The sequence below is a fragment of the Siniperca chuatsi genome, linkage group LG23 (genome assembly GCF_020085105.1).
Source record: "Siniperca chuatsi isolate FFG_IHB_CAS linkage group LG23, ASM2008510v1, whole genome shotgun sequence".
Taxonomy (NCBI): domain Eukaryota; kingdom Metazoa; phylum Chordata; class Actinopteri; order Centrarchiformes; family Sinipercidae; genus Siniperca; species Siniperca chuatsi.
In genome coordinates this window covers 1,880,672-1,906,929 of record NC_058064.1, presented here as the reverse complement: position 1 = coordinate 1,906,929, position 26,258 = coordinate 1,880,672, and the positions used below count along the sequence as shown (strand labels likewise).

At 38.9% G+C, this 26,258-nt stretch overlaps 2 protein-coding genes across 8 annotated transcripts in view; both read left to right on the top strand.

Annotated features, from left to right (window-relative positions):
* Positions 1-12,665, top strand: part of ptprr (protein tyrosine phosphatase receptor type R) — a 44,095-nt gene extending 31,430 nt beyond the window's left edge. The window contains exons 10-17 of one of the 3 annotated variants that reach the window (XR_006376741.1): positions 239-323; positions 1,451-1,530; positions 4,252-4,389; positions 5,205-5,315; positions 5,400-5,557; positions 5,682-5,795; positions 7,060-7,220; positions 7,391-12,665. Coding sequence is in view for 1 of the 3 variants with exons in the window: in XM_044185381.1 (XP_044041316.1) it covers positions 239-323; positions 1,451-1,530; positions 4,252-4,389; positions 5,205-5,315; positions 5,400-5,557; positions 5,682-5,795; positions 7,060-7,153 (780 nt within the window). In the remaining 2 variants the exon portion in view is untranslated. Of the gene's footprint in view, positions 1-238; positions 324-1,450; positions 1,531-4,251; positions 4,390-5,204; positions 5,316-5,399; positions 5,558-5,681; positions 5,796-7,059 lie in introns of all 3 variants that reach the window. The other 2 variants (XR_006376742.1, XM_044185381.1) reach the window with 2 other exon arrangements.
* A 3,695-nt stretch (positions 12,666-16,360) lies between these two features.
* The window catches only part of ptprb (protein tyrosine phosphatase receptor type b), a 40,127-nt gene continuing 30,229 nt past the window's right edge, over positions 16,361-26,258 (top strand). For 2 of the 5 annotated variants that reach the window (XR_006376740.1, XM_044185380.1), the window contains exons 1-4: positions 16,361-16,880; positions 20,407-20,833; positions 24,337-24,456; positions 26,098-26,238. Coding sequence is in view for 2 of the 5 variants with exons in the window: in XM_044185380.1 (XP_044041315.1) it covers positions 16,815-16,880; positions 20,407-20,833; positions 24,337-24,456; positions 26,098-26,238 (754 nt within the window). In the remaining 3 variants the exon portion in view is untranslated. The remainder of the gene's footprint in view (positions 16,881-20,406; positions 20,834-24,336; positions 24,457-26,097; positions 26,239-26,258) is intronic. The other 3 variants (XR_006376739.1, XR_006376738.1, XM_044185379.1) reach the window with 2 other exon arrangements.

Sequence of the window (26,258 nt, the reverse complement as noted above, 5' to 3'; positions counted from 1 at the left end):
TTCGAGTTACTTCAGTTTGTGGAATATAAACAATGGATGGCATGGATTTTGTATCAAGTGGCACCGACATAGCCCTACTGATTTGAGTCATTTCAATCCAGTTATAGTACTTGGTACCCAGTTGGTCGGAGCATCCTTTTACAGTATAAATATGTGTGTACCTGTCAGGTGTCGGTGCAGGTGCAAGATTACTTCTTTTAGACATTTCTAACATTGAACGTCTCTTCTTCCGTCTCAGGAAATTCCCATGAATTTCATTGATCCCAAAGAGCTGGATATTCCAAACCACGGACCCAAAAACAGATACAAGACCATACTGCCCAGTGAGTACTCTGTGTGTGTGTGTGTGTGTGAGAAATAATCTCATTGTTGCTAAGAAACCGTAACAGTTCCAAAACAGTCCTCATCTCTCATTTCCTGTTGAACCAGGAAGTTGTTTTATTGTGTGGGCGGGGCTTAAGGTCAAAGGCCAACAACCCCGAGGACAGCTAATATCGCACCTCCCTCTTCCCTGAACACACGCGCACGCACACACTTGAACAATACATTTTCCTCAGAGTACAGTTTGTTCTCACACTACCAGCCAAACACTCTGATTAGGACATTATGTAACACACACACACACACACACATTGATAGTTATTAGTGTGTGTTTTGGAGATGGGGCGGGGTTATCAATTCAACAGTGAACGCAGGGGGTGTTCCTTCCTTCCTTCCGGCCAATCAAGGGTAAGGAATGCTCACCTAGTCTGCTGTCAATCAAACTCCTTCCTGTGTTCGAGTTTCTGTTGTCTTTCCAGAAGCCTTCACTGCTCAGTACGGGACTGTGTGGAGTTTGAAACAGGCCTGAAACCAAGTCAAGACAAAGTCTAACAGGGTCTTTAGACCAAGTCTAAAAGGGGGGTCGAGATCAAGTCCAGACTGAACCAAAAATGGCCACAAGACAAACACATGACTAAGCTGAGCTTAAAAAAAACGAGCAGTCAAGTGAGGACAGAGTTTACAGGGGATTGAGATCAAGTAAGTAAGTCTAAAAGCAGGTCGAGATCAAGTCAAGACAGAGCCTAAAAGGGGTTTGAGACTAAGTCAGACTAAGACAGCGTCTTAAGCAGGTCAGGATCAAATCTAGACTGAATCTAAAATGGCCACAAGACAAACACACAATGAAGTTTGAAAAGAGCGCGAAAACCACGTTGAAAAGGGGCTCGAGACCAAGTCAAAGACCTAGTCTAAAAGCAGATCAGAGTCAAGGCAAGACAGCGTTTGAAAGGAGCTTAAAACCAAGTCGAAAAGGAACTCAAGACCATGTCAAGGAGAGTTCTAAATAAATAAAAAAAGATCTAATTTAGTCTTTTCTGTCCTTATTTCCTCTGTCGCTGCCTTCTTCCCTTCCTCTTCCCCTTGCCCACTCCCTTGTGTCCTCACCTCCTCTCCTCGCCGTGCGTCCTAGACCCTCATTCCAGAGTCATCCTGAAGTCGAAGAGCTGCAACGACCTGCTGAGCTCCTACATCAATGCCAACTACATACGGGTGGGTAGCAGCAGTTGTCCAGACGTCACATTTTTGACTTGGAAGGTAACAATTATAAGATCTCATAGTTTTGACTCACTGAAAAGGCGGGAAACGCAAGTCCTGATTCCATAAAGGATTTAGACGTTATGATTGATCGGGTCAGGTTCCAGCGTGGTCGATTTGCTGTTGCCAGTCAGGAGATCAAATAACACATTTGTTCAAGGGCTCTGGTCTTTTGTTTTCTGATGTTGCCGCATCAAATCTGGCTTTTTAGCTCCATTTCCTCGCCTTTTGGCTTTTTGTTTTGGTACAGTCCAGCGTGAGCTGTTGTGTTCTTGTGGCATCTGGAGGGCGGCGTCACGACAAGTAGTTCACTGTTTTTTCTCAGTTGTTCAGTATGATCTTTTTTTAATGTCAAGGCTAAAAAGAATCAGTGTATCTTACTGGAAGTTAAGAGTATTTTTGTCTTTGTGATGGTCTTTTCTTCAGGTGTTCACAGCTTAAAGAGCTCGACGCTAACTTTTTTCCCAAAGAGCGCATGTGAAGAACTTTAGGAGCGCAATGAAAATTAAACAAATAATGTGTTTGTCCTTAATAAAGGGATACGAGGAGACATTTACAAGCAAAATTATAAAATTTATTTGAATAAAATACAAAGTTTTTAATTATTTCTGCTTCAAACTGTTTTTAATTAATAATTATGTAATTATACTTTAAACTACTTTAAACGGTGTCGACGGTATGAACGGTATGAACACATCTATAACTAGAAGTGCAGACCTTCACCAAGGCCAGTAGTCCAGTGGGATCCTCCTCCAAGGAAATCTGATGTAATTTGACTAAAAACTATTAATTTTCACATAATTTTAGACCATTATTATGACAGTATTTATTAAAAAACACACAGGTTTTTCACATCACACTCAGACATTAGCAAGAAAATAAGTGAAAAATAAGTGAAACTGATGAATTAAGTGCAAAGTCCTGAAGTAACTCTCATGTTGTGAGTGATATAAAAAATAATAATCCCAAAATAACATTGGTTAAACGAGGCTTATAGTGAAGGCATCTGATAGGATTGTATCTTTATCTTATTCAGACTCTATCGGCTCGGTTCATCATTTATAACAATGCGTAAATTCAGAACAGGATTATATTTATATTTTAAATATAACTAAATATTGTTTCTTGAGCAGCAACAGTTAAGTTCACAACAGAAAGTCACTATATACACTCAATAATATCTCTGGAGACTAATCTAAAATGTCAGTAAAATAAAAAGCAGAATTTGCCAAATTTTAAGATTCTTGACAAACTTAAGTTTGCCGTCGCTTGTGCTGAATTTTGTAATACTTTTTGTTCTCACACATGCTCCTAAATACATTTTACGGTTCGCACATATCTATTTTTAGTCGCAACCGCTTGCACTGTCGAACCGTGGCTTATCATAAATGTCATAATTCTCACTCACTGTGCCCTGACTTTGAGGAAGCCATCATTCATTCCTAACTTTTAATTCAGTTAATTATGACACCATAAGAGCAAACATCCAGCACACTGACATGATCGCATCACTTATCTGGAATGTCGACAGCTTTTTCTTTTGGTTTCCTCATGGACGGACACACACACACACACACACACACACACACACACACACACACACAAATGCAGTGAAAGTTTACTCCTGCAGAAGTCTGTAATGTCGCTCTCAGACTGCGATACAATACACTTTCTTCCTGTCAGGAAGCTCCACTGAAACAATTTAAACAGTCGGACCACGTGAGAGTACAGAAGCTGTGTTCAGTCTTCATCCTACTGTGCACACTAACACAGTGCATGTTTAAAGTAAGTAAGCACATGAAAGGGAGAAGCATGGAGAGGACAGACAGAAATATAAATAATATCGATTACCACGTTTTTCTCAACACCTTTTTGTTCTTGCAAACTACTGAATGCAGACAATATCTCAGGCTCAGGCATGCAAACGCAGTATCTTCTTTTAAATCTCTTCATAAAACAAAAAAAAAAAAGGCTTTTTCTTAACTGATATTATTTGTTGTAATTGTTTAGATTATTTATTAGTTATTTTTTCGTTTTATTCTTTGTTTTTACTGTAAAGCACTTTGTAACTTTGCTTTGAAAGCTGTTTATATACATAAACTTACTGTTATTGTTAATATCGAGACAATATGACGACAGTAAAATAAGGCGAGGTGGAGCCAGCATCAGCAAATTCAATGCCAAATGTGTATTTTTAAACATTTTCTTGATAAAAATCAGAACATAAGAAGTACAGAAAGTTTTTTTCCTCTGGTGTTATAATGGATCATGTTCATACTGTATTCAACATTTTCAGTAATATTCACAAACACTATGTAGTAGTTGGCACATGCATTAAGTATTTTGACTGCTTACATCCCTCCTATACCACTATTGATTAACAATGAATAACAGTTTGTCTTGAACTGTGCTCCAAATTAATATATACAGGGATCAGTTCCTTCATACATTCACTTCCTGGAAAAGAAAATTCCTCATAAATAAACGTATAAATACCTGCACTGATCGTTAATAATATCGGCAGGTATTTCAGCTTTCCTACTGTTAGAAGTGACAAAAGCTGCCGTTATGAATGAATTCTTCACATTATGAAGTCTTCCAGAGCTCATGTCAACAGTGATGTTACTTCCCTCCAGCAAGCTGCTGACACTGCTGTGTGATTGGCTCCCGTCCCAGGGTTACCTAGGCGACGAGAAGGCGTTCATCGCCACTCAGGGTCCCATGGTGAACACTGTGAACGACTTCTGGCAGATGGCCTGGCAGGAGGAGTCACCGGTCATCGTCATGATCACCAAACTGAAGGAGAAGAACGAGGTAACGTGACGAGGAGGGAAGTCTTTAACGAAAGTACGCTAACTTCAAAAACAAGCAGGCGAGAGGGGGATGTTGATGCTCAGGTGGAAGTTAAATTCTACATGCGACCTGCGACTGTTTCTTAGAAACATCTGACATTTAGTTGTTGCAAAGCGTTACGTTGGCAAAGCTACAGTATACTGTTTGAAAGTCGAATACATACAGTAAGCAAAAGGATTAAGTGAATTTGGCTGTTCTGCTGCTGACGATGAAACGACAGACGTGTAAGCGACGGTGAAATATTTCTTTTAATAATTTGGTGCCTGCTCTTATCTGCCAGCGGTGCAAGAAGTATTCAGATCTTTAACTTAAGTAAAAGTAGCAATGCTACAGTGTAAAAATACAAGTAAAAGTCCTGCATTCAAAATCTTAAATACAATTACAAAAGTATTAGCATCAAAATATACTTAAATACTTACATATCAAAATATATTTATATACCTATATATAAAGCAGCTGGTAAAGGTGGAGCTAATTTTAATTACTTTATATACAGCTGGGTAGCTTAAATCACAGTAATACATTTATTGTGCATTATATTTTGTATTAATAATCTGAATCTGTAAAGCAAGCATTCAAATCAAGTCTCTGCAAGTTGTCTTTCTCTTTAAAAATGAAATGAAACTAGGAAATCAGTCTGATGGGATGATTTGGAAAATACTCAGCAGGAATGGAAAGTACTGCACAGCTGATCTGTACTAGTTAATGGGTTAAACATGCAAAATCCAACAGTATATGAAATATTTCTCCCTCTGTCTCTGCGTTTCTCTCTGTAGAAGTGTGTTCTGTATTGGCCGGAAAAGAGGGGAATCTATGGGAAGGTTGAAGTGTTGGTCAACAGCGTCAGAGAGTGCGAACACTACACCACTCGCAGTCTCACACTTAAGGTACACGCACTATTTAAGCATTGCTGTTTCTTTGTGTTTAGAGTTTGTGCCCGGGATTCACATTTTATGTGTTCTTGTGTGCAGTGTGGGAATCTAACCCGCGTGCTGCAGCATTACTGGTACACATCATGGCCTGACCACAAAACCCCCGACTCAGCGATGCCGCTGCTGCAGCTCATGGGCGACGTTGAAACCGACAGACGGGCGGCTGCCGCCATGGGGCCAGTTATCGTCCACTGCAGGTACAGAGAGAGGGAAATGGGGAAACATGCTTTTTTTAAATTTAAATATATATATTTTTTTTTTACTACAACTGCTGAAAAATGTTTTGAAATAACTCCATTACCCACGCTCCTCTGCTTGTAGCGCCGGGATTGGCCGGACAGGCTGCTTCATCGCCACGACGATAGGCTGTCGACAGCTGCAGCTGGAGGGAGTGGTGGATGTTCTGAGCATCACCTGCCGGCTCAGAGCCGACAGGTAAAACTCACAAATACTTGAACTACTATAATTGCAAGGGCATCGCATTGATTTACATTAATTTCCTGAAGGATTACCTTAACCTAAACTTTATTCTAAACTTTTCCCGTCCCATTCTGCCGACTGTGAAGGAAAAAGTCAGACAAGAATGGTTGTAGCTTCACTTTCATTCAGAAAACCATTGATAAATACATAAACATTCATTGTCGGGGCTGTCAGGTGAAGTCAGTCCCTGGCGCCTGATGATCACCTCTGTATGTCACGCAAGTCCTGAGAGATGGCTGGCTGTGATTGGTTGGGGTCCAAAGTGTAGTCTGCCATGATTCTCAGCCAAGCCACGACAAGAATTTACCCAACATAGTCACCATTTTCAAATAAGTATTTTGTTGTCTGATTTCGACATTAAGTTGTGTTCTGACTGAACGTGTCACCTCAAACCGCCAGTGTACCAACTGTACAGATGTTAGCTAGCTAGCAACGTACGCACCAACCGTGTGTCTATGTGACAGCTCAGCAGGAACTCCAGTTCTTACTTATACTTAATACTTAATGGGGTCATTCATGCCAAACAGGAATTGGTATTTGGTTGCTTGTTAGTGTTCATGGCTGTACATGTTATCAGAAATACTCAGAATCAGAAATACTTTATTGATCCCTGAAGGGAAACTCTTTGTTACAGCAGCTCGCCTTTACGTTAGTGCACACAGGAGAAAGTACTAGCAAACGATATAATACACTATAAACATTATAAAACAGGTCAGAAAATAAATTAAGTATCAGGTCAGTATAAGTATAAGATAAACTAAGTGTCGAGTACCAAGTGGGTTTACCGGTTGATGATGATAGGACAGTATAATACAATGTAACAAAATAAGTAATAAGTAATAAGCAGAGGTGCATGTACTGTCGAGAGTAATAGAGGTGTATATGATATCAATACAATAAATAAGAAAAACTAACATGGGAAAACTAATATTGCACGGGAGTAGTACACAGAATATTGCACAATTATTCGATTATGGCGGAGATGTAGGATGGTTTGATTCTGCTGTTACTCAGTTGCAATGGCGCTATCAAAAATAAACCTTTTCAACAAATTTATAAAAAGCTAATTTTCAAAAATTGTATTACTCAAGATGGAATAAAATCATTTCAGCTATATGCAGTATCTTGACTTAAACAAGTGCAATGGTTATAGTGTTGTTTTAGTTTCTTTAAACATCGTTATTACAATAACTAATAATCTGTATGTCTGTCTGTGCAGAGGAGGTATGATCCAGACAGGTGAGCAGTACGAGTTCGTCCATCACGCATTGAGCCTGTACGAGGCCCGCCTATCTGCAGAAACCGGCCAATGAGTGCGCACCACCACAGGATGTGTTGGCTTAAACCTGGAAGTGTGCTAACATAGCGAGTCCTTAGCAGGTATGATCTCTGAGATTAGGGAATACTGGAAGAGGGCTTTGAGTTTGATGGACAACCAATGAGGACTGTTGTGGGCGGAGCAAAGAGGAAAGGTAAATTTCTGAAAAGGGAATGTATTAATTCTTCTCTGCTGTTTCTTCTTCATGTGTTGTTGGTGAGTGGTTCTTCAGAGGAACTCGAAAGACCCGCCCACTTCACTTCTCCAACTGACTGTCGGATCGTGTCATTTTTAACTAACCGGACTGTCCTATTACCTCTTTGGTTGTCATGGAGACGTAGAAATAGTTTGACTGAAGTTGATGGTACATTGTTCAGTAACACTGTTGTGTTTCTGTCTTTATAGGATTTTAAAATTATTTTGTAACGTGGTGTTCTTATAAAAAAAAAGAAGCTATTGGAAAATGACTGTTAGCTGGTTGCACCTTTGGTTAAGCTACTATACCACTGTTGAAGCAACCCTTCCAGCCTAGCTCCCTTTGTGACATCCGCACTCTGTACGTTACTCCGTGATTCGGCCACGTTGCATTCCCTACCCGAACCTTTGGGGAAAAGTCAAAACGTTAATTTTTTATCTGTTATCCAGAGGCGGGTTGTATCTTCAAAGGTATTTTCATGATCTCACAGATGTCTTAACTACTAGAATTTCATTTTAAACTTCATGTCAGTAAACTTTCAGCTCAAGTAACCTGAAATGTTAGCTTGCTAACTAGCCATCAGAATCATTTAGCAAACACATTCCTTTTTTATGTTTTTATATGCTAACGCTACTTTCTGTTTAACCAGACAGTGTTGAGTAGGTAAACCAATACCATGGTTAGCCAGCTAACAAACTGACATTGTGTTAACACCCATTTCACTTGTAATCAAGAGTAATCGAGTACAACTTTTTGATCTGAATGATTTATTGTTTGCCCAGAGCAAAACCAACTTTATAATCTTTATTTTCACAGACTGCGCCACTCCGCTCATTTTCACTGGGCGCACGTTTTGTCCGTAGCTCGGTAACTTACGGAGTGCAGAAGTCACAAATGGGGCTACCTCCAGCCATAGATCACATGCTAAAAGCTAACAAACCAATGTTATGATAAATAAGCTCCTGCTAAGCTAATTCTTGTAGTACAGCAATCTCATAGAGGCTAATTCTAGCTAGATTTCAGTGTTAATCCGTATGCTTTAATGTCAATAAATGGATGCTAACCTATAAGCTCATGCTATTATTAGCCCGCTATGCTAATGCAATATTTTGTTAAACCAATTAAATTTAGTATTCCACTGCTAAACCGTGCTCGTAAAGTAATAACAATTTGTTTGTTACAACAGTTATTTTTATACTTTTTAACAGCTCCCATGAAGCTTTTACAGCAGTACTAAGAATTATGGGAGCTGTAGTTTACAAATGCTCACAAAGTAATTGTTCTTTTATCTTTTGTTAAACGACCAGTGTGTAAGATATAGTGGCATCTAGTGGTGAGGTTGCAGATTGCAACCAATTTAATGCCCCTCGCCTCACCCTCCCCTTCCAAGCGTGTAGGAGAAACTATGGTAGCTGCGAAAAACGTGAATGGCCCTATCTAGAGCCAGTGTTTGGTTTGTCTGTTCTGGGCTACTGTAGAAACATGGCGGTCTCCGTGGAAGAGGACCCGCTCCCTATGTAGATAAAAACGGCTTATTCTATGGTAACAAAAACGCAACAATTATTATTTCCAGTATTCCCTAATCTCAGAGGTACACTAATGAAAACATACTTGTGAATATTTTATTCCATTTCTGCCAATAAATCCCTCTAAATGTTACACACTGGTCCTTTTTTAAAACGATGGTAGTAATAGAGATCCAATTATCTTAGAATATGGACACAACGCCCCCACCATCATGTCAAAACTTTTAGAAAGATGAAATTTATAAAACATAAAGATTTCAGCGCGTTCAGTCATAATTTATACATTTGATCCATACTTAAAATTAATACTGTTGAAATATCTTGACATTTTAGTCAAAGTTTAGTTTTTCAGCACAGGGCCAAATAGACTTATTCCTGACGCGACAGATATTTAGAACATTTTGTGCTGCTTGTTCTCAGAGTTTACACTCGATATAGTAGTTAACCTTCTTTCTTGCTTTGACAAATCCCCTGTTGTGTAATATGTTGCTTTATACCAAAAATGTGAAATAATTTATGTTACAATGGTGCAGTCATCTCATCGATGTGCTGTTGTAAATTATGTTATCTAGTGAGTACGTTATTTTGGTGTATCAAAGTAATAATAACTTTATTTTTATACTGTTTTTACATGTTTTTGATGTGTTTAGCAATTATCAGCCCTTTGTCAACTCGCATGAAAGCTCGCTATTTGGGTACAAACCTCATCATCTCTAAATCATCAACTTAACTCCTAGCTTAACAGGAGCTGGACGGAATTAACAATTAATCTTTTCGTTTTTTATCTGAGTCAGAAAATTTGAAGTTTGAACAAGCTCAGTAATTTTGAAACATTAGAAGGAGGAACATTAGAACTTGAGAGCTGAACATGTTTATAAATAAAACGTATTGACTTTGTGTTTCTTCAGAGAAGTTTTCTGATTACTTTACATTGACACTGCATTGAAAAATGTCAAAATAGTAACAAGAAAAAAAAAAACACTCAGCCAAAACCATTTGAGTGCCAGTCCACTGGAGAAAACATGTCAAGAAAAGGGTGAAATTCAGTTTTTATACGCCCAGTATAACTACATATTTTAGACTAAAATGTGAAACAAAAATGAAAATACTGAGGTGGTTTTGTCAATTCCTGGGGTGTTGATTTGTTTTAGAGATCTGAGGTTTCTACAGTAATGCCAGTAACGAAGAACATTAACATATACATCTAATCTGCTCTCTGTGTGAATGGGATAACATTGTGCGGTACATGTTAAAGTGCTATTAAACCTAATGTGGGCAGTTACATTTCAATCCATGGACCACAAACACGGAGATGTTGCTGCTAAAACTGGGAGCGTTGGGAGTGGACCGTTGACGGACAATAAACGAGAGAAATTTTGAAGACTCTTCTTTTTCTATATACCAAATTATTTTTTCTTTTATTCTTTTACTTGTGATACAATCAGGGGACTTTGGACTCTGCAGCTCTTTGTGTACATGTCCAACATGCCTCGTGGGACCATCATCAACCCAATTTTCACTTCAGCCAATTCAGGAGTTGGATTGATTTCAAACTCAAAATGGTTAAAAACCTCCCATATTACAGTGTGATAGTGATGTAATTCCTGTTTGAACTGACTGAAGTGAAAGTGAATTGAGCCCAGCCTCCATACCCACTGCAGCAGCGGGTACAACAACACACACTGCCTCTGACGTAGTATTGTGTATGTACAGTAGGTGGTGGTTCATGTCCTGTACTTTGTTGATGTTGACTGTTGATGGCGCTTAAAGGGACGCTAGACATTTTAAATTTTAGACCGTTGTCATGCAGTTGTCACATTGCAGAGAACAAAATATTCTATATTCACATTAATTGAATTGGATTCAATTCTGCTATTGGTTACCAATGTAGGAATTTAACTTTGTGTGTAAGGCTTTACTTTACAGGTCCCATAGTTTCCACTAATTTTCCAGAGAGAAATAATATGTAACCGTGTATTCATAGGAAGTTTCCTGGAAAGGACTCTGCAATGTGGAACTAAAAATAAGGAAATGGACACAGAGTTTGATTGGTACACATGTAATTAATACATTCCGATCAATTGTTAGCATAACCTGGAGACTTTTAGTCAGTGCACAGCAGGTCAGCTGAACATGCAAAAATGTGGAATTCGTCATCAGGCAAGCATACAATTCACCATATATGGAGAAAAAAGTTGCCGATAATAAATGAATACTTAAATTTAGTTTGGGTTTATTGGAGCAGTTCATTAAAGAAAGGTCCTCTGGACATTAACAAATGTTCATAAACACAACTAAATAAACTCAACAACTGTTCTTAGTTTGTCTCTATTTTCCCTGTAATTAGTACCACATAACAAAGTTCTTTCCAGGAAACTTACTACAAATTGTTATAAAATTAAGGATCCATAAAAAAAAAAAAGCTTTTTAGTGTTGAACCCAATCGAAGTTGTTCACAGGCACTAAACAAGTTCCCAAGAGTTATCTTAAGAACAGTCTGTTCTCACTTCAATCATTGCCACCTGGATCAAAACCTTCTGTCACAGTTTTTGACACATTTGGGGAACTGAAAAAGCTGTTTACCAAACATGATACCCGTACCATAACAGCAGAGCCATTAATAATATTAGCTAGTGAAATAACCAATGTAAGATCATGTAAAAGATAGTTCTTTTGGTAAGTCTAGCAAGTGAGAGAAAAAAATTAAGCTCATGTAAAGATTTGTTGTTCTGCTAACATTAACTAGTAAAAGAACCATTTTTAGCTAATGTAAAAGTTCTTTTGCTAACATTAGCTAATGAAATGACCAGTTTTGGCTAATGTAAAAGTTTATTCCTTTGCTGTGTTAGCTAGTGAAAGCACCAGTTTCAGCTCATGTAAAAGTTCTAGTGCAGTCAAGAGTTTCAAAGCTATTTTAAATTAATGCTCCACAAGACATTTTTCTGCTGCTAATTAGCTACTGAGATAGCCAGCTGATTTTAGCTAGCTTGCTAATGTTAGTTGTTTGTTTAGAAGAAGATATTGTGGCATATTAATTAAAGAGCTTTTAATGTTTGTTTCTTCTGCCTTTAATGATGACTAAATAAGAAACAGTTTTATTATAATTTACCATTTCTGCTGTACAGTAAGTTGTGCATGTGCAGTAGACGTAATGCATCGATAAATGCGACAGAAGGTCCTGGTCTGGAAGGGAGGGATGATGGGTAGTGTCGGAGTCCATTATTACTTACGTATTCAAATTACTAGAACTTTATTTCAAATGTTTCAAAGATACCAAATATTGCAGTAAGCTTTTAACTTAATAAATATAACAATTAGGTCACTGACTAACCAGCAGATTAATTTAGCAAGAACATTCATGTTAATGCTAACATGCTAACAATAGTTTCAGAAAATTCTACGGTTTGCCAGCTAACAAACTGACTTCATCTAAACACCCATTTTAGTTCTAATCAAGAATAATCAGTAGTGATGAGTTTCAGCACGACAACAAAATGATAATTTTACGACCATGTTGAGTTATAACTGTTGTGAAAAATTAAAACTACCATAATAAAAAATGTTAGCGTCCCTTTAAACTTCTGCTGCGTGGGCATTACAGCTCAGTCAGAGGACACCTGATGCTAATTAGTGTACGTGGTTTTTAACTGTATTACTAATCAACTTGATTGTTGTTAATAGTCCGGAAACATTAGCCACTGAGTAGTGCTGTAACCTCTTTTATCTACTCTATATACATATATATTGTTACCTGTAATCTGTACATAAACACTGGATAAACAATTCATGTTGTCTTGGACTCTGACTGACTGACTGATAACCTCTTCAGACCAGTGTTGCCAGGCAGGTACCAAATAATTGTACTTCAGAATTATTGTATCTCAGGACAAACTATATCCAGATTTCGATAAAGTCAGAACTGAGTTTGCAGCGTATATTAATTTGTGCCATATGTCTGTGCCCTGGTTCCGACTACAGGCCAGAGAGCCTTTTCCAGAAGTAAGAAAACCTCATTCAAAATCACATTGACATTTGTAACAATGCTAATGGCTAAAAATCCAGCCTTGAAACAGATCCTTTCTCATCAATATGTCGTGTGGCTCGCTTCAAATGTGTTTAAATTAGGATGGGAGCTGTTTGAAAAATGTTCTAATCTAATATCGTTGTTTATTCAATATTTGTTTTTCAGCTGCATTTAATAAACACCATTTCCCATAAGCCCTAGACCTCTGCAGGCTAAACGTCACAGCTCGACAGAAGAGACGAGTTCATGAGCGAGTTTTTAGTTCAGAAGTGTCTGTAATAACAGCAGGACAGAGAGGAGCGAACGCTGTAGAAGTTTTTGGACAGCGGAATTACAACTAGAAAGTTGAAAAACTGACTTTAGAAGAGAGCGTTGGGAGCTGTAGTTTTTTTCTCCAGCTCACATGAGTAATTTTTACTTTGTTAAAATCACGAAGGTTTCTATTTCTTATAGCGGCTGCTGTAGTGTATGCCATTTGTCTTAAGTAAACTCCAGGAACACGCTTATTTTTGTCCAGAAAGACAGATGAAAGAAATGCTGAATGAGAGATTGCATTGAGTTACAGGTCCTAGTGGAACAGAGGCTAGACAGGAAGTGACGTCATGACTTCGGCTATCAATATGCAGGCTGAAGGACACATCATGCATCCTGTTGCGTAAACAAAAAGGTCACAGGTGTATCGTTTTTGTGCCATAAACCAAACTTGAAGATAACCACACCAAACAAGTGGTTTGACACGTAAACGTTTGGTATGGTATTCGTTTGATATACAATATATGGTTAACAACGAACATAAGATCAGATAGACTTTATTGACGCAGTGAAATTGGAAGTGTCACATACACATAGTACGGATAAGTTACCTTAAAAACTAGAATACTGTATACAGTATGAGCATCTGTCTGCAGTATGAAGCATGAAAAAACAAAAACACATTGTGAGTGGCGACACTGACTTTACAACAGGATCTTATTGGATCACTTATGGCCGATCCAGGGTCAGTTTTCCCGTATCGTTGTACATCTGGTGACAGCGCTTCAGACTGAAACTAGGACTTGGGAAGAAAAATGTTTACTGTTGGTTAAATGGGTCAACACAGTTCATCTGACCTACATGTAGAGCTTTGATCCTCAGCTGGGATCCAGGATGGAGCGCATGCTGACTAACTGGATATTTGTGGATTCGTGTAGAACATGGAGCTTAAACTGTTGTTCCTAGAAACCTACTGTCACATAACAAGAGAGAGTGAGACAGAGAGAGAGGAGGGGAGCAGGAAGGAAGGAAAGAGGTGTGGATGACTAAAAGTAGCTCCAACTAACTGCAACAAAGCATTTGGCCTCTAATTTGTAATGCTGCATAACAGAAGAGTCAACTCCAACCTTTTGTGGGTCAAATGCAACCTCTGTGGGTTGTCAGGCAACAAATTTACCAGTGAAAGACTTATTGATATCTCAAAAAAACAAGATAAATCGTAATTGTGAGATAATGGTTCGATATATGTTGAGACGACAGCGTTTTTTTTTTTGTTTTTTTTTTTTAAAGTAAGCATGAGCACCACAACACTTTAAAAAAAATCATTAATTTTACCTTTATTTAGCCTAGGAAGGCAACTCAAAATAACAATACACAAAATTCATTTAAAGCAGTTACATTTCTAACGAAACATGTTTTGAATGTGGCGCTTGTCTGATAGGCAGTGTTTCCAAAGTAAATTTATCTTTAACATTATTAGATAAGTGCGTTGTAATCTCAACTAAATACATTTTATCTAGAGATAACAAGAATGATGTTTTTAAAGTTGAGACAACAATAGGCCTAAACCAAGTTGTCAGCGACCATGGCTGCTCTGGGCGTCTGTACTTTCAGACTTAAGGAAGTGTTGTGTTATTGTAAAACTTTTTTAAATCTGTCAATCAGCTATGTTAGTACTGAACTTATACTCTCATGATTGGAAACCTAAACCAACAGATGCAAGTGTGGAACCAAAATGAAATTTATACTAAAAAAAATTGTTAATTTACAAGATAATTAAGTTTTAATTACAAACACTTTCATATACAGTAGTGATGAAACAATAAGTCAATGAATCAACTTTAATAATGTTTAATCATTTAAGTCATCAAGATTTACTAAGTGTTTTTATATCATTATATTTGATATTTGAAAAAAATTAGATTTTGGGATTGGTTTTGGGGAATTGTGATGGTCATTTATTAGACTAAACTATTAATTGAAAAGATAATTGACAGATTATTAGGATTAGATCATTAGTTGTAGTCCTAATTTGATATCTTAAGAAAATGAAATTACTTATTTTTCAGAATAGCAGTCTTAAAAATACATTTATGCACCAATGAAACCAAAGTTAACTAAAGAAAAATAGATTATTGAGTGATTGATCAGTAGAAAAGACTTTATGTTAACGTAGCAAGATAATTAACTCATGGTCATGGGATAATGATATGAATTGCTAATACAATGAGACAAACAAACTGCTAATTTTGAATAATAGTCCTTAAAAAAATAAACAAGCAGTACAAAAACATAATGGCATTTTTGTTTTATGGCTCCATTATTTTTAAATAGTTTAAGACTAGATTTAAATAAAAATATAGGTTTTAGCAGCAGCAGCAGTTAGCATTGGAGCTATTTGTTGACCAAAATTCTGTCCTGACTCTGCTGTCAACAAAACCCAGCTGTCTAGCCTGTGAGCTAACAAGAAAGAACATGAACAGTAAATAGTTCTTATTATGCATTTAGGAAGATAGTGTACAGTTAGCTTGTTAGCTTTTCTGTTGCAGGTAGCGCACAGTTAGCTTGTGTTAGTTCTTGTAAGGTAGTATACAATTAGCTCTTGTTAGCTTCTGCCCTTGGAGCCCACACTTTTATACAAAGTAGCGTTATTTGGGCTTGTAGGTACAGAAACCAAAACTATGAACTTAAAGTGGCTAAAAGTGTGTTAGAGCTGCATTTTGGTGTTGATTCTCAGTTGGATTGGCAGTACTATCACCCATTTCACATGACAGAGTCATTTGGTTCAGTGATAATACAAATATATACTGTTTAAAGGTTCTTAAGAATTTTAAGCAGTGTGCACTGCTAATTAACACAATTAATTATCAGCTGCACTTGCACCATAATTGCAAACGAGGGATTTAATGTGGAGCCAAAACTAAATTTACACCCTCACAGATGAAGCCACATGAAAAGACGACGCTGTCATGAAAAAAAGAGACAGAGAAAACTTTAAACTCTACAAAGATCCTGTCTCAGTGGGAATTAATCAAACACTCGTCTCTATTTATAACATCTACCTCTGCTATTAGTGCAGCTACATGTGCTGCTATTGTAGTTACAGGCCTATTTATAGCCTCCGTCCAGGCAGGGTTTGTAGTCGTGCCTTTGCAGTGACTCATAGAGCTTTTAGCTTGATTGAGGAAGTCTGTTAGTGACTCCCAACCTCGACACTATAGAGTCTGATCGACAGACAGACAGGAAGAGAGACAGACAGCTGGTGAGACAGGGAGGGAGTCCAGAGAAAAGAGAGGAAAGGCTGAGTTTGAAGTCTGAGAGGGCTGAGTTGAGGATGGACATGAGGCAGAGAAGAGACGACGGACAGAAGAGATTACATTTCTGGGAAAAAATGAAAACTGTTTTTGTCAAATAAGGATTTATTCAGTTTTTCTAAAAGAGGGGGAAAAAAAGGACATTTAACTAGTTGTTTTCCTGCTGTTTAATTTTCCAACTTTAATTTTCCAGAAGGACTCGTCTCTCTGCTGACCTCAAAGAAAAAAGAGCAGGATATTTTCTGAAATCTGCATTAAATAGTGAATATAAACACACATCTTCTACCTCAGCCTCAGGAGTATGGTGGTGCGTGGTCTGTCTCAGGATTTGAAGGAGGATCAAAATGCTGAAATGTAAAGTTCACAGTTATCTCTGCCGCCTGTGGTTCACCTCACTGCTGCTGCTCCGGGTGAGTCTGCTCCCATTTGTTTATTTCATACATTTATGATCTATGTAGGAAATCAACTGACAAATAAAGTTAAAGTTTCACATGCAATATCAAGCTTGTAATGTCTATTTTTGTGCAACAAATAGTGAGAAACTGTGATTTAAGCGCCTAATAAGATTAAAACGGCCACTTTTTCATGCTATTGTAGTTGAGCCTCATCTCAAGAGACATTTATTCTTATTTGTTAAAAAATAAACGCCAGTTGTTCATTGCTGTTTTTTGACAACGAAGAACTGCCTTCAGTGTATATATATAAATATTTCTTGCATTTTTGATATTATACCAATAAAAGTATTTCGATATCAAAACGTAGCCACAGCTTTACTTAAAAGAATTCAATAAACACTGTAGTCCATCACTCTACTTCCAAAGTTGAATATTGATTTCATATTCATACTCGTGCAATGTTAGCATATAATATGCAAAATATGGTGGAAAAACAGTATTTTCAAATTTACCATCATACCTATGAATTCAGATGAGACTGAAAAACTAAAACATAATGCAATTTGTTTGAGGAAAAACAAGATATTTCTCTGATGAGATGCTTTTCTCATATCAAGAAATGTTTGTCTTTATAACAGAATCTTATAAGAAAGATCAAGTAGATATATAAACTTAGAGGAGCATTGCTACCCTATGCTGCAGACACGATACAGTATGTGTGAGTATTTGAAAGATAATCCTGTCTTCCTTTTAGGGCCTAAAGCATGCAATGAAGTTTTTCTCTTGTTAAGCAGTACACATGGGAACAGGGTAGTAATTTGTAAGCCATCCAGGATTTTCTCTACTGTCTATTTTTGTGGAAAACTGGTTAAGCAAAGTGAAATTGAAGTCATGTTGTATTATTTCTTGTGGGTCATCCTTGTCATGGTTTGTTTTTCTGCCTGTTTTTCATCATCTTCTCCTTTTTTAACTGAGGATAAAAAGCTTGTCTCAAGAAAACCTTCTTATTATAACGAGCACATTTTTGGGGGGATTTTTGTTGTATGACCTGCAACAAAGGTCCTCTGCTAGAATTTAACCACTTATCTTGAGGTAATATGGTATGTGTCTTAATCATTCGGCTACCCTCAAACAGTCTTGTTTAATGACGTTACAAAAGGAAAACCTTGTCATAATAAAGAGAAATTGTGGCAACTCTGCGTTGCTCTGTCAACACCTGTGTACAGTATTATTGTATGGCAGCACACACAGTGAAGTCCACACAGTCCAAAACAATTAAAAACATACATTTTTTGTTGTTTAATTAATGTGCGTACATGTAGAAGTTTAGAAGTTCTGACTTTGGTGACTTCTAGTGGTCATGTGAAAAAAGACATTGTGCCAGACAGCAGTGCACACTCAAAGAAGCATTAAACAGTATATGTATTTTTATTATCATTGAACCAAATGACTCTGTGTGATGTGAAACAGGTGATAGTTTTGCCAATCCAACTGAGAATCAATCTAACTGTACGCTACCGTACAAGAACAAGAGCTAACACAAGCTAACTGTACACTACTTCCCAAAAATATATACTCAGTTTAATTTTCCTCAGTCGTCAGTTCCCTCTCATCCTGTCAGTCTGTCTATCTGTCCTCCCTGCGGTATTGTTTGTCTCCGAACTCACTGAACCTCATTATCAAGGACAAATAATTTTATTTTCTTTACTGCTTTCCGGTTTAAAAGGTTATAGGTTGAATCCAAAAAGTGACAAAAACACACTGTTGATTAACTTCCACAACTGTCCATTTGATGCTTTCTTGGCAGCAACACATAAGATCCATTGCTTTTGGTTTTAGAGATTTTTATTGAACAATGCAAAGATTTTTTTTTTATTTTTTTAAGTAGTAGATTAAATTAATTTTTGAATTTATGGGTCGTATGGTCGCAGCATTGAAAATTTGTAGTGTGGACCCCAGATCTCAGTAGTGAGTGAAATGTTATCAGAACAATAGGATCAAAGTACTACTCCACCCAAAGTATAAGATTCGGAGTAGGAAACACTCTCCTCTTGTAGACTTGAAAGCTGGCTGTAAAAGTTTGTTGTTTCCTGATTCATGGAGAGTGGAGGCTATAGTCGGCTCGGATTTATCTTTGTTAGTATGGATTCCCAACATTATATCTGCAGAAACACTCATATGTTCACCAGCCATGGCTACTGTACAGGCACAACTTCCATCTCAGTCTTTACGCACGACCCAAGCCCCAGTTTATGCCTCTCGTAACATTTGATTCAAATAGCTAAGCATCTGGGGTTTTTCTGGAAAAAAAAAACAACAACAAAAACTTTGCAATCTTTGAAAAACCCAGAAGGTCGTTCAACATTTACCGCCGGTCTGAAGATGTTTCCAGGATCCTCAAAGGCTCTAATAAACAGCTGGATGAAAAAATATTTCACCCACTGCACCATAAACATGAATTTAACATGTTTGCTAAGCTTCCTATCCAGGTAGCCAGAAATGACACGTCTTTGCTGAATTTTAAGTTTTATTATCAGTTATATTTGTCTATATTGAATTTACTTAATTCATGTTTTTTATTGATATTTTTCTTGTTTTATACAAAACAAGCAAAGAGATCATGTAATTTCCAGCAACCTTAATAGGAAACACAGTCGCAACTTCTCGAAACAGGTTAAAAATCTTTTTCACCGTGCAGTGGAGAGAATATTGTTTCTTTTTCTTCATCTTTACGGATTCTGTTAATACCTTCAGAGCAGCTTTAAGCGTTGTTAAACAACCTTGTTGGTTTTAAACATCGCCAGGTGTTTAAGTTTTGTAAACGACTGGAATGTAATGGAGATGGATGACGAATTGAAAGGAAAAACCAACATGAAGTGTGTTAGTGTGCAGTCCGGCCACCACGAGCCTCCAGAACAGCTTCAGTGCTGCTTGCCAAGTCTGTGGAGCTCTGCTGGAGGGATGAACACCTCCTCCACAAGATGTTCCCTCAGCCTTTATTTAATCAGGTCCTCTCTTCGAGATCAAGAGACACCTGAGTGCAGCAGAGAGAGAGATCTGAAGATGAAAGTTTACATTATATCATCTGGTGTTATTGAGAGCGTTGTCTTACACGTTGGTCCAAAACCGTCCACAGGTGTGAAACTGGGTTGAGATCTGGTGACTGTGAAGCATTTTATTCACATCATGTTCATCCTCACCAAACCGCTCAGTGAGCCCTGCTGCACCGAAGCATCTGCAGTTGATACGTTTCTCCGCTCTTTTATTCAGGTTTTTCCTTTCGTTTGTCCCCCGTCTGTACATGTAAAAAACAAACTGGGGCTAGCGTGATCCTGTCACGCTCATTAGTTGGTGTGTGTTATAATGCTGTTTTTCGATTGGTAGGCGTTTTACTTACAGACAGGAATAACTGTCAGTTAAAGGTCAGAAATGGGATAAATTGTTTTGGTGTCATATCACTTAAATGGTCAAATCTATGAAAACTAAAAGAATCTCTTTTAGTGCTTCATCTTACTGATGTTGGCGTCTGTTTCTCTGTCAGGATCTGAGCAGTGCAGCTCCCACAGAGGGCCAGTCCATCCCATGTAGCATCTCTGTGTCTGAACCAGTATCTCACCTGGACTCCATATCACTGACAGTCAACACACCTGGACAGGGCTGCTCCTTCACCGTGACGTCTCCGGACGCCGGAGCAGACGGCGCCGAGTGCACAAGAAGACAAAATGGAGACGAGGAGATAGAGACTAATGAGATTGGAGGAAGGGAGCAAGGACAGAAGGAGGTGAAAGAGGTGGAGGTAGGAGCTAACTATCTGGGAACCAACCAGCTAGGAGTTGAGGATGGAGGGAACAAGGAGAAAGGAGATGTTTTCACCTGTGTGTTGGATCACCTGGAGCCTGGAACCGTCTACCAGCTGCAGGTTCAGTCCCAGGGAGACCAGGAGACGGCGAACCTCACCCTGCACACCAGTGAGTCCTCATCCAGTCCAGACAGTTAGTGCACTACACAAAACTCAAGGTCCACTTCCTCGCTTGTTTCCAGAGCTTTCATTAGTATCACAGTCTTCATCCACAGAGGGTGTTTGCTCAATTAATAGTCGATACATTTTTATTATTATTTAGTCATTTTTTGTATTTTTTGTGTGTGCTTAAAGTGCACCGAATAATGGAAAGTTTAAACGTCCACGGTTCCATGACAACTGAGAGGACTCCATCTGCTGATGAAGACCATGTGATACGGTTGAAAGCTCCAGAAGTCAAAGTTAAGAATGAACTTTCAAGCTCATTTCCCTGCATGGTATAATTTAAGTTTAGGTTATCTTATTTTCTGCGCTGGCTAAAAGTACATTTAGTCTTATTTTGAATCAGTAAGTACCTCAAATTTGTATTTAAGTACAGTTCTTGAGTAAAAGTACTTAGTATTCCACCACTGTAAACAGGCGATTGGAAGAATGATAAAAGGAAGTAAGAAAATCACGGTTAAATTAAAACAACAACAAATTAAAACAAAACAAGCGTTATCTCTTCAGGCATGAAGTCATGATGTGACTTCTCCTTGTTTACCCAGCATGCATCTCTTCGGATCACCCAGTGTGATCAGTTTTTTTTTAACTATCCCGACCTCTCCCATGTGCACCCTAAAAGATATCCGTCTTTTCTGATTTAGATTTCTGAACAAATTAAATGTAAGACTGATAGACTGAAAGGCGAAGTAATACATTAAAATCACTCTTTAATTTGATCTGTTTTCAGTAGACCTTTTGACTTGTCACAGTGGGGGGGAGAGCACAGGTGTAACCAAAAACATTATTGATGGCTCTTTTCCATCCAGCAATCACAGTAGCAGGACCCTGGCAACAGTAAATGGAATTAAGCCATTAATAATGTTATTAGTTACACCTGTTTGACACGAGGAAGGTCCGTTAGGAGACATCCTGCAGTCGATGTTGTGTGGACTGAACTTGAACCGAAAGGAAAAATGAACAAATGTTTGTCCGCTTGTTAGTTTTATCGTTTAGTTTCTTTTATTCATTACTGTCTTTAGATGTCGCCACAGTCCCGCTGAGGTTTCATGCAGTTACATGCTGCTATTTGTGGGCACCTGACACTGCAGGAGTCCCGTTCAGTTATTTCCCTTATTTTTACCACTGTCTAAGAGCTGAAGCTGATACGAGACTTCAGCAGTCTGACAAATGTTTGACAAATCACGCGGTTATCTTTCAAATTTACACTTTTTTTTTTTTTTTTTTTTAGTATGAAATATTATGGGTAATAACCCTACATGCAACCACCAGGACGTATCCCTCCGCTCAGTGCCTTCGTAAAACAGCACCAAGCCTGGGGAGAAGAGCTGCCTTCAGGACAAACTCAGGGAACAAATGTCCCTTCCCTCGCTCTCGTTTCATAACCCTCGAGCACCAGAACTAATTATTAAACAAGAAGCAGAAGACACTGAAGAAGCAGACGGCCTCAAGGGTAGATAACAACGTTACACCGGCCGGGTGTTGATCAGGGGCGGAGGAAGTATTCAGACTATAATGCCAGACTTTGAAATGTCCGCTGAGCAGGGACTGCTGCACTCACCTGTACCTGTAACTGTACCTGTTGGAGACGTTTGAAGTTAAACAGCCAGCGGCTTTTGCACCCTGTTGACAATATTTAGTCAAATACTCTATTGTGTTCTGTTCTATTGTTTCCATCTCCTCTGACCTCTCGTCTTTTGAAGTAAAAGAACACGACCCGACCTCCTTGTTGGGTTGAGCCTGTGCGTGTGTGTGAGTGTGTGTGTGTGTGTGCGTCTCACTGTGTGTGTGTGTGTGTGTGTGTGTGTGTGTGTGTGTGTGTGCATGTGTGTGTGTTAATGTCATGTAGCTTCCCCTCTCTGTAGCTCTGTGATTAGCTCCAGGAACCACAGCCCTGCTGAGAGAGAGTGATAGAGCAGTAAATTTGTGTGTGTGTGTGTGTGTGTGTGTGTGTTTGTTGTGTTGTGTCGTGTCTCCACGCTGGCGGGCATCCAGAACAGAAGTTGGACCCTCGGTGTGTATTTCCATCGTGGGCAGAGCTCAGAGTTCAGCCATTTCCTGCCTCCATTGTTTCTTTGTTCTGTGGGAAGCACTGGGAAAGGGCGTTAGAGTGTGTGTGTGTGTGTGTGTGTGTGTGTGTGTGTGTGTGTGTGTGTGGAGGAAACAGGGTGTTACTGCACCCAGTCGAGTCCCGACAGTAACCTTCTCAGCAATGCAAAACACTTGTTCTGTGGTGTTTGTGATTTCTTATCTTTCGAGGCACTCTGACTGTTACATCCACTGACCTTTAGTGTTCATGTGACCTCTGCGGGTTTGTTTTGACCTGTTTCACCTGTTCAGGTACAGTGGTGGAATGCAACTAAGTACATTTATTCAAGTACTATTACTTAAGTACAAATCCAGGTACTTTTACTTTACTTGAGTATTGTCTTTTCATGCCACTTTCTACTTCTACTCCGCTACATCTCAGAGGGAAATGTGCTTTTGTATATATTTTATATTGAACCTGACTTTACATTTAAGTAACATTTTAAATGTAGGACTTTGACTTGTATTTTTACAGTGAGTTACTTTTACTTAACTAAAGGATCTGACTGCTTCCTCCTCCGCTGGTCATTTCCCTTCAAACTCAGCAAGTGATGAAGGAGCAGCTGATGGATACAGAAACAGCAGAGGAGACACTCAGCGTTTGTCTCAGTGTGCCACTCGAGATGTCGCAGCCTGATAATATTGTTCGACCTCAGTTTGAAGCACCAGTGGCGACACACAGAGAGGCATTGTGGGAAAACGCAAACCGGGAAGCAGGGAGCTCTGAGACAGGCGGATGGGTTGAAGAGAAGCCGGGGAGTGGGAGTGTTTTATATTGTGTGTGCCAACAGGACTCCCACAGTGCTCAGACTTTGATGACAAGGCCACAGATTGAGGCGATGGATCCTTCCTGCCGAAACCTTCCTGCTGTACGACCGAACCTCTCGTTCAAAACAGATAAATCACGTTAAAGGAAAAGTCCTACTGTTTTTGGGATACAGCGCGTATGTTTTCCCAGTCTTTGCGCTAAGCTAAGTTAGCACCGGGCACACAGAGATGAAACTGATATCCTCAACAACATTTTTCAGCTGGGACCATTTTTATGTTGACAGACCAGTTTCATGGGGGGGGTCACAGCCAAAAGAAAGGTTGACTGTTGGGATATTATGTATGATATATATTATTAGTTGCAATAGTATTAGGAACACACTACATGCAGAGCGAGGAGCTAAAGCCCTTCTCAGACATAGAAAACAATGCAGGCTTCATCTGTCAAAGTGGTGTTTTTTGTCATTAAGACATACTGTAAGTGTTACGTAAAGATTCTTTATTCAGACATGGCGGGGAGTTAAACAGGGAAGAAAAGGCTGCATCAGCGACGGATTTTCTGACAGTGTGTATCTGTGTGTGTTGTATCATCAGGGCCGTCAGCAGTGAGCGGCCTGGCGGTGACCTCCAGGACCTCCAGCAGCCTGGGCCTTTCCTGGCAGGCCGGGCCGGGCAGGACGCAGCGCTTCAGGCTGCAGCTGTGGGATCACACAAGTACGTCTGTCACGTTTTATCCCCAACAAGAGGAACATTGTATCACAGCTGGTTTATAACTGGACGTGATGGTGCACTGTCATGTTTAAGACTTAAATAGAAACAATAAAATAGGCAATACATATGAAACGAAACCTTAGAAATGATGTCAAATATACATGCTGATATCACGCCATCAATACGTTTCACAGCTGTGGCTACAAAAGACTTTCTAAATCATCAAATCAACACACTTTTGGCAATTTATCATGAAAACTAAACATTATTTCCACAAAACTCTGCTGTAGATATTTATGAGTCCCGGAGGATGAATCCCATTCTCACCTTTTCTTTATTGACACCACAACATTTGCATTTTTTTAGACCTACTACTGGTGACGGCAAATGTCAGGATGTTGTTTGTTCCATCCAAATTTGTATCATGGCTATGAACACTGCAGCCTCATTAGGACGCTAACGAGCCATTAAGAGTGTTTGTCTCATTTACCTTCACTGTGTGTGGATTAGTTGACAAAAAGTATCAACAAAAGTAAAAAAAGGAACCTTCACAACAAAACTTTTGTTGTGAAAAACAACAGAGCCTCATAAAAGTAGGTTTAGAAGTTTGCCTTATTTTGAAATTGTGCAGACTGTTGAAACAAATGTCGGCCTCTAAAACCTTCTTATGAACCTGGAGGAAATATGTTTTATATTGCACAATATATTGAAACAACTGTTTTATTGTTTGAGCAGCTGAGGCTTATCTGACTTCTGTAGCGTTTCCTGCTTTAGTTCAGGTGAGAATGATGCCATCAGAAGTGCAAAGTAACCACATTAACTTGAGCACTGAACAATAGAGAGTTTTAATTATTTTAATTTTTAGAGAATTTCTACTTTTCCTAAACTACATTCTAGAGGAAAATATTTTACTTGTTACTCCGATACATTCGATGTGTTTTCCGGATACTTAAACAGGAAGCTCATAAAATCTTTCTTCATTTTCTCTGATTTTCTTTGCTCTTCTCGTTCTTTGCTTTCCCCCGTGCCTCCTTATTTCCCCATGTTGTTTTAAAGGTTCAGTGTGCAACATTTAGGAGGATCTGTTGGCAGAAATTTAATATTCATGAGTATGTTTTCATCAGTGTTTAATCACCTGAAAATAAGAATTGTTGTGTTTTCGTTACCTTAGAATCAGCCGTTTATATCTACAGAGGGAGCGGGTCCCCTTCCACGGAGGCCGCCATGTTGCACCGCCATGTTTCTACAGTAGCCCAGAACGGACAAACCAAACACCGGCTCTAGATAGGGTCGTTCGAGTTTTTCGCGAGTTTCACGGCCACCGTAGTTTCTCCCACACGCTTGGAAGGGGAGGGCGAGGCGAGCGGTGTTCAAATGGTTGCAAACTGCAATTTCACCAATAGATGCCACTAAATCCAAAACAAATTCTGTTCTTCACGAGTACTTTTACTGCCAGTATTTTTATACTTAGGTAAAAGGTTTGAGTACTTCCTCTACTAATGAATAACATCCACCATGTAAATATAACAACTCCAAAATGCGATGGATTATATGAGTCGAGGGTCTTCGGTCCAATGAACAAGCTGCTGGAGAGTCATGTGACCTTTTTGTTCCCCCTCACTTCATCGTCTCCTCTGTCTGCAGGTCTGCTGAGGAACGAGACGTTAGAGAGCACGGCGACACAACACACACTCCTCGACCTGACGCCGGGACGACTGTACAACGTTACCATGGTGACGGAGGCCGGCGGGCTGCAGAACAGTCAGATGATTGAGGCTCAGACAGGTAGAGAGAGAAGAAGAAGA